Below are 12,014 nucleotides of genomic sequence, written 5' to 3' on the forward strand. Positions count from 1 at the left end.
ATAAAATTAAATTAAATTAAAAAAAAAGAAAAGATAATTACAATACACTGTAATAAGTGCTAAACCAGAATTTCAGGTTGCTTAGGAGCACACAGAGCAACTTCTAACTTAGTCTGAGGGATGGAGATGGGGGATTCTGGAAGGAGGAGATAAATAAGCCAATAAAGGTGTGGTAAAATAAAAAGTGTTGCTGTGTACAATGTAATTCACAGGCAAGAGTGAATGTTTCTAATTGAGAGAGTTGGAGAATACTTCATGCAAAAATATCATTTGAGCTGCAGGCGATCATTAATGGGAACCATGGGCAATGATGGTGTGTTTCAAAGATTGCAATATGCTGATGCAAGAGTGGATATGGTGTGTGTGTATGCATGCATGTGTAAAAGAGGAAGAAAAGAATGGAGGGAAGGAAAGAAAAGGGTGGGTAAGGAGGAGATGGGAGATAGATTTGGAGGAAAACCTGGGAAAACATTGAGAGGAGATTATAGCAATGCTTGACAAGTTAGAGAGTTTAGAATTATTCTGAGTATTTTAAAGTATCTAAAATAAAAGGTCACATTTGCATTTGATACAAGTTAAACCTGCTTTCCCAGGATAGATTAAAGAAAACAAAACAATTTACAGTTTCCAGCTTATCATGTGTCTAGGGGAAGATCCACATGACTTAGCTTATACTGATCAGATGTACTCATTTGAGACTTCAATTTTGGGAATAAACATCTGAGCACAACAGACAGCGGGCATTCATACTGCTAGCACCTGTATCACCAGAGATAGCATGGTATTGACATCAGCTGTAATAATAGCTCTTTTATCAGGTAATAGGAAAATAAGTCTTAAGGTATTTATAATTGTATACTAAGGATGTAATGGAGTTTTATTTATATTTGATATTAACTGAGAAGTTTTTTTTATCTTTTCTCATGTAAAAAAGTGTTAAGTAATGCGTCATGTTAAAATGAACTACTCCACTTTAATTTCATTTTATTAACTAGTGTTGATATAAGAGATAGGTGAACGGAGATTTAGAATTACTGAATCTTCTTAGAAAACTTGTTCTTAAGGGGTAGTGGAAAGGGAGGTGGGTGGGGGGTTGGGGTGACTGGGTGATGGGCACTGAGAGGGGCACTTGATGGGATGAGCACTGGGTGATATGCTATATGTTGGCAAATTGAACTCCAATAAAAAAATAATAAAAAATTTCTTGCCAGACTGGAAAAAAATAAGAAAACTTGTTCTTACAGGAGTATATAGCCTATAAATACTCTTTCCATCAATGAAAATTACTCTGATATTCCAGGTTTCTGTGTATATATAGGCTCTGTAAAAGTTTCATCATACATGAATAAATACATATATTAACTAGAGATGTTCCATTAGAATGTATATATTAAGTTAGCCATAGGTAATGTTTTAACAAATGTGTGTACCAGATGAAAGAGCTGATACTCTGTCTGATGGATAGCGTATGACTCCTAAAATATTATTGTAAGTGATAGGGTTGGGTATGTCATTGTAATACATTTTGGTGGATTTTTAAAGACTTAATAGTTTTATTTTAGCATATTTAGGTGGCATGCTTGCAGTATTTAGCTAATACTATACTATGACTACTGATGAGTATCCTGGATCCTGGAGTTGCAAATATGGTTATGTAGGGGGCTTTATTTTTAGGTTTAATTGTGGAGTTTCTTTGCTTGGATGCTGTGCAGTCAGGAGTAGCTGAAGTGATATTGACATGTGATTTAAAAGATTTGGATATTTGGATACTTTTTGACAGCAAAGAAATTGTTTTGTGAAGATTATTTGGGTCACTCTTCTTTGGATGTGTGTAATTATGGATTTATGATGGTGGTGAGTTGATCATTATTTGTTAGTATATTTATTCCTGAGATTATTGGTGAAAATTAAATCGTTAATTTGATTGATAATGAAATAAAAATAATAGAACAAATATTGTTAAAATGTTGACAAAACCAAAAGACAACCAATAGGAGAAGATATTTGCAAATGACACATCTTTATGAGCTAATCTCCAAAATCTATAAAAAACTTAATCAGACTCAATACCCAAAGAACAAATATCCAGTCAAGAAATGGGCAGAAGACATGAACAGATATTTCTCAAAGAAAGACATGCAAATGTCCAACAGACACGTGAGAAGATGCTCAGCATCCCCCCAGGTCAAGAAAATACAAATCAAGACCACAATGAGATATCACCTCACATCAGTCGGGATGGCTAAAATTAACAAGTCAGGAAATGACATGTTGACAAGAATACAGAAAAAGGAGAACTCTATTGCACTGTTGGTAGGAATGTAAGCTAGTGCAGCCACTCTGGAGAACAGTATAGAGGTTCCTCAAAAAGTAGAAAATAGAGCTACCGTATAACCTAGCAATTGCGCTACTGGGTATTTACCCCAAAGATACAGATGTAGTGGTCCAAAGGGGTACTTGCACCCTAATGTTCATGGCAGCAATGTCCACAAAAGCCAAACTATGGAAAGAGTACAGATGTCCATCAAGAGATGAATGGATAGAGAAGATGTGGTGTATGTGTACACACATACATACACATACAATGGACTACTACTCAGCCATCAAAAGATTGTTGTTCCTGGAAGTTCAGCTGAATTCCTGTTTGTCCAGAAACAAGCATTTCTGTAGAGCTTTCTTATATCTTTTTGTTAAAGTATAATTCTCAAAATGATAAAAGAAAATATAATTCTTATGCAGGGGTGCCTGGGTGTCTCAGTCAATTAAGCTTCTGCCTTTGGCTCAGGTCATGATCTCAGGGTCCTGGGATTGAGCCCTGCATCAGATTTCCTGCTTAGTGGAGAGTCTGATTCTCCCTTCCCCTCTGCTCCTCCTCCTGACTTGTGCATGTGTGCTTGTGCTCTCTCTCTTTCAAATAAATAAAATCTTTTAAAAAAAAATACAATTCTCCTGCAACTAATGAGGATGAATATAAGTTTTATTTAGCACATTAATGAGAGAACAAAGCAGAATGACAAAACCCACTCAAAAGAAAAGTGAGAAACCAGCATGCATATAGTCAGTGCAGCAAAGAAATCCTGAAATCAGATTGCTAGAATAAATACAAACTTAGTTAATATACTATATGACAATAAAGCTATACCTTTGGACTTCTCTACCAGAAAAAGTCATTTGCATCTCTACTGGACAGAAATCATTTCCATTTTTATCAGTTTTCTACAAATTAACATCTAACTTTTACATAGTTTTGCCCTAATCAATAGTAAATAGTAATCCAAACAAAGATACCTTCCCCTGAGAGTCAGATGATCCTTACATGGGTTTGTTAAAGACTATGCTAGCATGATATTGCATAGTCCAACAATCAGCTTTTTGCCTTATTTCTGAGTGAATAGTTTAACAGTCTCCTTTTGTAGTCATAATTAACTTTTATAGATTACTTAGGGGCTCATCTGAGTGTAATTATGTGTTATATGGATTTATTTATATACATTCAGTAAGAAAGGTCAACACACATAAGGTTCCTTGTATAATCAGCACATCTAGAGCCAACAGGCTTCTAGAAGCCGACAAGGTTGGTCGGGGGGATGAGTGGAATATGTGAAGAAGATTAAGAGTACACTTACCCTGATGAGCACTAATTCACAGAATTGTTGAATCACTACATTGTACAACTGAAACTAGTATAATACTGCATGTTAACTATACTCGAATTTTAAAAATAGTGCTCAAGTGTTGGGAGTATACATATTTATGATTATTTTGTATTCTTGATGTATTTACCCCTTTCTCACTATATAATGACCTTCTCTGTCTCTTGTTAACATTTTTGGCTTGAAGTCTACTTTGATATAAATATAGCTACACCTGCTTTCCTTTGGTTATTTGCTTGGAGTATCATCTTCTACCCCATCACTTTGATCCTGTTTGTGTCTTTATAGCCAAAATGAGTGTCCAGAAAGCAGTGTATAGTTAGGGGCTGTGGTTAGCTACATTTCACCCTTTTTAAAATTTTTTAAATTTATTTTTATTTTTTTCATTTCACCTTTTTAAAAAATTTTTTGTTAACATATAGTGCAATATTGGTTTCTGAAGTAGAATTCAGTGGTTCATCACTTATATACAACACCCAGTGCTTATCATAACACTGCACTCCTTAATACTCATCACCCATCTAGCCCACCCTCCATCCACCTCCCTCCATCAACCCTCAGTTGGTTCTCCATAGGTAAGAGTCACTTAAGGCTTGTTTCTCTCTCTTCTTTTTACTTTTCTCCCTTCCCATATGTTCATCGGTTTTCTTTCCTAAATTCTACACATGAGTGAGATCGTAGGGTATTTATCTTTCTCTGACTGACTTATTTCCTTACTGTAATACATGTTAGCTCTCTCCATGTCATTGCATATGGCAAGATTTTTCTTTTTGATGATTGGGTAATATTCTGCGTGTGTGTGTACTGCCTCTTCTTTATCCATTCATCAGTCAGTGGACATTTGGATACTCTCTATAGTTTTGCTGTTGTTGATAATACTGCTATATAAACATCTGGATGCATGTACCCCCTTGAATCTATATTTTTGTATGCTTTGGGTAAATACCTAGTAGTTCAGTTGCTGGATTGTAGAGTAGTTCTATTTTTAACTTTTAGAGAAACCTCCAAACTGTACTCTAGAATGGCTACACCAGTTTGCATTTTCTTCTGAGGCAAAGATAAAAAGCTTTTCCACTGGATCAAAGAGTAGGAATTACTAGGCAATCAGTCTTTGATGTGTGCCAGGTTGCTAATACTTTTAGAACATGGCCTCTCCTTTTATGTACTTTCAAAAAGAAAGTTTTATTATGACTTGGAAGATCAGCAAAGATGATTGTTGAAGAAATATTTTGAGATTATTGAAGGTGTTTTTGCTTTTTGTGTTTTGTGAGAATGGTTCCCACAATGTTTGATTAACTTAAATCATACAGAGGCCTATTTTCAAAAGAGCTTGCTGTGTATACTCTATGACATCCAAATAATCCCAGGAATTATTTAATTGTCCTTAGTGTTTGGCCTTGGATTTTGGATAATTTGTGATCTGGAATTGGATTATGCCCTTCCTTAGCCAATATATCATGGCCTAGATCAGATGTTGGCAAATGGTGGCTTGCTGTCCAGATCCAGCTACTGGCTATCTTTATACAGCTTGTGAGCTAATGGAGTAGTTTTTACATTTCTACATGGTTGAAAAAAATCAAAAGAAAAATGTCCCATGACCTATAAAAATGATATAAAACTCAAAATTTCAGGATCCATAAATATTTACTGGAACATAACCATGCTTAATCACTTATAAATTGTGTGTTGCTGTTTTTTGCACTATATATAGCAGAGTTCAGTAGTTGTGACAACAGAGGCTATGTCTCACAGAATCAAAATATTTTGTATTTGGCCTTCACAGAGTAAGTTTACTGAACTCTGGATAATGAATATAGCCATAATTTGATAATGTGCAGTAGAACTTTCTACAACTCCTGAAAATATTTTGTCTGTGGTGTTTTTTCTTTTGGTAGATTATTTTTGCAGAATAGATTCCTAATGATGAAAGTTATAGGAATGTGCCATAGAACAGAAAGGAATGTTCTTCTGACAAAAATAATAATAATAATAGTTATGGATTGGGACGTGGAAAATGATTTAAGATTATTAGAAATTCCCACTACTTAAATGGTTTTTAGTACTTTGAGCAACCTGAATTTCCATGGTAGTAGGATTAATAGTAAAGATAGTGGCACCTATATCAACAAGAAGTTGTATTGTTGTTCATCTATATTTACAGATAGCTCTCTTCAGAATTGTATGTTGAATGGTAATGTTTCCCTGTAAGTGGGATTATTGGGCAGATTTTGGATAATTGTTATTTTTCTTACCAGTATGATACATTGGATCATCCTACTTGTAATTTCTCTAAGCATAAGCACAGAGAACTAAGGACTTTTTAGTGTTGTTTTTATTTGATGAACCAGGTGTCTTATGTGGAGAACCAGAGGTTGGTTTTCATTTCTAGCTCATTACTTCCTAGTGCTTTTTTGAAAATGTTTAACCATATGTTAGAGATTCTTTAAACTGGCTGTGTCCCATTCCAGTTTATCTTTCTCACTAAGTCCCTGATTTTATATACCAAAAAAGAGGCTCAATTAACTTCTGCCATTAGATCTAACACATAATAGTATTTAAAGCTTACTGGAATCTAGTTTTATTTTATTTTATCTTAAAGATTTTATGTATTCATGAGAGACACACAGAGAGAGGCAGAATACAGGCAGAGGGAGAGGCAGGCTCCCTCCGGGGAGCCTGATGTAGGACTCGATCCCGGGACCTGGGATCACGACCTGAGCCCAAGGCACATGCCCAGCCACTCACTGAGCCACCGAGGCGTCCCTGGATTCTAGTTTTAAGCTCTCATATTGTTTAACCTTTAAAAACATTTTTTGTTTAATTTATCTTTAAAGGAAAGTCTTTATAAAAGTCCTTGCACAGTACATTCTTATTTATGCCCATTCAGGGACTTTTTAAAAATTGTGCACAGCTGAGTTATTTAAGTTCTGTCTTGGTCTTTCCCATTGTGTTCTTTTAACAGTTTTCCCCAAATGAAGGTCTAATAAGAGAATTAGTTGGCCTTGATCTGGTGGAATATAACAAAATATTGAATTCTGAAGCAAATTTTCTATTTTCCTGAGAATTAATAAAACCCTTAATAACAGACCTCAACTCAGATCTAGACCATAGTTTGACTTTATTTCTATGGTCTGACTTCTGTTCTGGCATGAGGATACTGTATAATATGACTATTTCTTTGCCAAGAAGGAGACCAGAAGAAGGAAGAAATAGGATAAGATGAGAACAAAGATAAAGTCGTGTAGAAAAAAAAGATTACTTGCCTCTTGGGAAAAGGACCCATGTCCTGTTTCTTTCTTAGGCATAGCCTTTTATCACTTACTTCACCCACAAATGATTTAAAATGGGCAAATTACTATAAAAGTAGTCATCTGTTAAATGTAATATGGCTAATAAATGTATGGTGTAAAATGAAACGCTGTGTATTGCAAAGATAACAGGACAGTTCCTGCCATAAGGGAGGTACATTCCCGTAGAGGCAGTAGGGAGTGAGGGAACAATGTGAATTGTGTACTTTTCTATGTACTAGACATGCTTGTAGACCCTGTAAATATTTTATCATATTTAATATTCAAAATAATCCTGAGAAATACATAGATTGCCTCTCCCTTCACCCATTTTATAATTTGGGCAATAAAGACTTCGAGAATTTAAACAGTTTTACCAAGATTACACAGCAACACACACACACAAAACAAGGATTTGAATCTGATCTAAGATGTAAACAAATAGAAGGCAGAATGAAACATACAACTGAGGTGTAAAAATGAGCCTCTGGAGTTTAATACCATCAGAATCTCGTTAGTTCAGGAATATTTAAGGAAGGCTTCGTGAAGGAGGTAACATTTAAGCTGGGCTTTATAGGTTTAGGATAAGATTTTTAACAGGTGGATTCAGCAAGGAAAGCCAACGAGCGATGGAGCTGGAATTGAATCCAATTTTATCTAAAGCCAATGCCTATTTTCTTCCCATTACATAAACTAGAATAGTGAAAGCAAATGTGGGAAGCCAGTGTGACTTTTATAAAGAGAGATTTTATTACCTCAACTTATAGAAAAAAAGCTGAAAAGGTCAAGACAAAATTATGAAGGACCTTCAGTGCAAACACATGTTCTACAGTATAGAAGAAATCATTCCAAATACCATAATTATATATATGAAGATTACATTGAATTTCTCTCCTTGGCAACTCTTATCTCAGGACAAGTATTTCAGAGGGTCTGGTGGGTTGAATGATAATGGAGCAAAAGGGAGGTAGGGCTGGGTGTAGGGCTATAGAGCAGGAAAATTGGAAATTGCTTTTGATAAGAGTCAATGTATTCTCTGATATATTTGTTTTTAGTTCAAACCATTTTACAAAATGAAACGCCTCTCAAAGGCTGATCGTGAAAAAGCAGAAAATCAGACGATTCCAAGACTAACTGATTTATTGGAACTTGCACAGAAGGAACAAAAATTTGTGATATTTGATCTTAATGGCCCTACACGAAAACATCCTCTCAGAAACACATATGTTCGCCATGTAGTAAGCGTGATCCTTGCATCTAAAATTGAGCAACATCTGGTATGTCTACCTCATTATTTACAGTAGAATTTAGTTTGGGAGGTGGGTAGCATGTCCCAGGAGTATAGCAGTTGAACCTGACCCACCTTGTAGATCTTCCCTGGGATGCTCAAATAATTTTGCTCTCTGTAGATATAGAGGTGATTACTTATGTAGCCACATGTGGCAATCTAAGAATGACCCAGTTAAATTTATCCAGGGGAGAAAAACAGTAGCTGTTTGCTACTCCAAACTAAATGATGTAACAGCACTCTGTTAAAAGGCATGTGTGTAATGACTATGTGATGTGACTTATACCATCACTAGCATAGAACTATTATAAGGGGCCAGGGCAGCACTGAGGCTTTGAAGATTTGGCTTTAACTAATGATACAGAAGAAAGAGCTGGTTCTTATTCAAGCAGGGATTTGTTCATCATGTTTTTCAGAAGCAATTCTCTGCACTTGAACAATCATTCCAAATCTCTTAAATTCTTAGAATATGGTAGATTACTGACTGAAACCAATATGTGTTTTCCTGCAAATAAAATATTTCCACGGATGAATCATAAAAGCATTGTCCACTGATATAGGAAATAACCCCTTTCAAAGATGATTTTTAGTGTCATCAGCCAGAGGAAATTGATTCCCGCCTTTCACCCGCACCTACCAACTCCTCATCCACTTTGGCTAGTGTGAGGCTATTGGAACACCAATGGGCCTTTGACTCAGGATGTTAACTCTGAGAAATCTCAGCTCCAGAACAATCCTGGTGAAAGCCACATTATAAGAGTTCATTAGACAGTATGAGGCCAAGGTGACTCTTTTTCACTAAGGGCTAGATCTCTCTCCCTGGGACTCTGCTCCCTGAGACTCCCTGCTCTCTCTCTTCTACATGGAACTCTTTGTACCTGGAGAGCTGATTATCCACTGAAAGACTTCCTTTTTATCCTTACAGATTTTTTGGTTGTCAAGTTTTGATAGGCAGTATGTCAGAAACGCAGCTCCTGGTTTTCAGCAAGTGGGCCGGTTATTTTCCATTGAACGTCTTACAAAAGAAAATATCAGTATAATAAATGTTGACTACAAGAGGTTATTCTACAGTGGGTTGAGGTAAGAGTTTGACCATACCTCTCTCGGCAGGTATTGCCTTGCATAAAATCAGTACTCCTACCAAGCGCTTTGGCTTCTCTATCTCATCTCAGAGTTTCTTTGTGTGGTTCTTTTTGGAATCCCCTATTTTCCCCTCTTCCCCATCCCACGCTATCTTTCTTCCTCCCTCTGCCAGCAAACTTTCAAGTGTAGACTGTGTCCCTTGAACACAGTCTTCAGCCCCTTCTCTATCTCCAGTCTGTTATCATTCAGCACACTTTTTTGTATGCTTAGTGGTTTTGTTCTTATGTAAGGTGATTGAACAGTCAGAAATCAGGAAGTTGTTTATTCCTCCTGCCATTACCAGATGGATTGCAGTTCCTCATAAATAGCTTTGTGGTCCAGATAGCCAAATTTTTTATAGGGATAATTAAGATGGTGTCCTTCTCTCCTACTCATAACTAAATAATTATTTTTATTTTTTATTTTTTTAAATAATTATTTTAAAAAAACAACCTTAAAACAACCAAGGACAAGAAGAAACAAATTATTAGCTATGTTTATAAATATGTAATTAGTGACAAATTTTTCAAATTAAAAGCACCAGGGAATAAAATGGTACCTTTTTCAGACTTAACTGTTATTAATCACTCCTTGATTTAATCCACGTTTCCTTTCTCTTATATTTGAAAGTAAAATTTTTCAGATGATTTTAAATGTTCAAAAACAGTTTTGGGGCAGCCCTGGTGGCGCAGAGGTTTAGCACCGCCTGCAGCCAGGGGTGTGATCCTGGAGACGCTGGATCAAGTCCCACATCGGGCTCCCAACATGGAGCCTACTTCTCCCTCTGCCTGTGTCTCTGCCTCTCTCTCTCTCTGTGTGTGTGTCTCAATAAATAAAAATAAAATCTTTAAAACAACAACAACAACAAAAAAAAAACAACAACAAAGTTTTCCCTGCAGAGATATATATATACAAAATCTCCTTGGGCTTAATAAAAATTCCCACTAGATGCCTGGGTGGCTCAGCTTTTGAGCACCTGCCTTCAGCTCAGGGCATGATCCTGGGTCTGGGGGATCAAGTCCTCCATCAGGCTCCCTGCAAGAAGCCTGCTTCTCCCTCTGCCCATGTCTCTGCCTCTTTCTCTGTCTCTCTCATGAATAAATAAATGCATTCATCTTTTAAAAATTCCCGCTGTTTTTCTGCAACTCAAGCCATGAACTAAGCTGTTAGATTTACCTCTGCTCCTGCTCTTGCTTCTCCTGCCTCTCTGGCCTTTTGGTGATTGATCATGAAATACTATCTTTTTTCTTTTAGCAATGTTTTACCTCTATTTCCTAATCAGATTTCTCTTTGCTCAACTACTACTTCTATTTTGAGTGTATTTTTCTTTCCTTTTACATTTTTTCAAATAGAAAATAGCTCTATGATAGTGTCCTTATCTCCTACTCATTATTTAGATCAATCTAGTACTTGAAAAATAATTATAATAGCTTCCATTTATTGAGCATTTACTATGTGTCAGGTTCTGTGGTTGTTAGACCACAGGCTCTTTTTCAGTTTCTGCCCTCCTCATCATCTACACATAGGACTTTAGATAAATTTCTGATCATTTGTTTTCTCATTTGTAAATTAAGATAGCAACAACCTAAGGAGGAAAAAAAAAGAATAACAATAACATGATGAACTGGTTAAAAGATTAGATGATAATATTCTTTATATAATGTGCATGCAAAATACTGGGCAAGTGTAAGAACACAAGCTGCTGCTTTTATCATCACCATCCTTACATGCTGTGCCCTAGAAATGATCATCATCCCCATTTTTTCAAATGAGGAAACTTGTTTCTAAAGAGGAAAAGTTCAGATAGGCTAGGTAATTCACCAAAGTTAATATACTTGATCAGTAGGGGACCAAACTGAGATTTAAATATAGGTCTGACAGAGTCCAGAAGTCCAAATTTTTTCACCCTAGGAATATAGGTATTCCTTGGCTGTAGTTATATGGGCATAGTTTCAACTGGCATCAGATTTGAGAGGGATCATGTCCTGAATCCTATTATAAAGTTAAGCAGTTTAATTTAGCTCAGCAAGTATTTACTGAGTACTAGTATATACAAGTGTATCATGCTAGTTTTATATGAAAAGTCCAAAGCAAGGCACTATCCTTTTCCTTAGGGAAACCATGTATTCTAATAAGAACAAAAGAGGTTTTTCCATATAACTATACTGCAAAGCTGATCGTGATAAATTCATGTGCTGTACATTATTCTAAGTCTTTCTCCTCAAGGACCACTGCATTTTAAGAAATTAAGCTACTTGTGTAATGTTTATGACCAGAATATTTGTAATTATGATCACATATCCAGTATATTCCGTGATTATTATGCTCACTTCATAGTTTATCTGACCATGTTCACAAGACATTATGACCTTGCCATTTTTGACTAAGAATGCTTTAAATACATTATTTTAATCAATTTATATTAACATAGAGATGTCCTCTGCTTTATTTCTGATGTGGAAATTTTTATAGCATTTTTTAAAAGCCTGGGTGGCTCAGTCAGTTAAGTGTCTGCCTTCAGCTCAGATCACAATCTTGGTATCCTGGAATCAAGCCCTGTGCTGGGCTCCCTGCTCAGCAGGGAATCTGCCACTCCCCCTGCTTGTGCTCTCTCTCTCTCTCTTAATTTTAAACCCTGATTTATTGAGGTGAAATTCATATAAC

The 12,014-nt window shown here is 36.0% G+C and overlaps 1 protein-coding gene across 25 annotated transcripts in view; it reads left to right on the forward strand.

The window, feature by feature from the left end:
* Positions 1 to 12,014, forward strand: part of GDPD4 (glycerophosphodiester phosphodiesterase domain containing 4) — a 120,020-nt gene that overhangs the window by 51,067 nt on the left and 56,939 nt on the right. For 24 of the 25 annotated variants that reach the window (XR_003125066.3, XR_007404481.1, XR_007404480.1 and 21 more), the window contains 2 exons: positions 7,996 to 8,217; positions 9,154 to 9,308. The exons of the other annotated variant lie outside the window; for it this stretch is intronic. Coding sequence is in view for 8 of the 24 variants with exons in the window: in XM_025419565.3 (XP_025275350.1) it covers positions 7,996 to 8,217; positions 9,154 to 9,308 (377 nt within the window). In the remaining 16 variants the exon portion in view is untranslated. The remainder of the gene's footprint in view (positions 1 to 7,995; positions 8,218 to 9,153; positions 9,309 to 12,014) is intronic. 25 annotated transcript variants of the gene reach the window in all.

This window comes from Canis lupus, chromosome 21 (assembly GCF_003254725.2).
Source record: "Canis lupus dingo isolate Sandy chromosome 21, ASM325472v2, whole genome shotgun sequence".
Taxonomy (NCBI): Eukaryota; Metazoa; Chordata; class Mammalia; order Carnivora; family Canidae; genus Canis; species Canis lupus.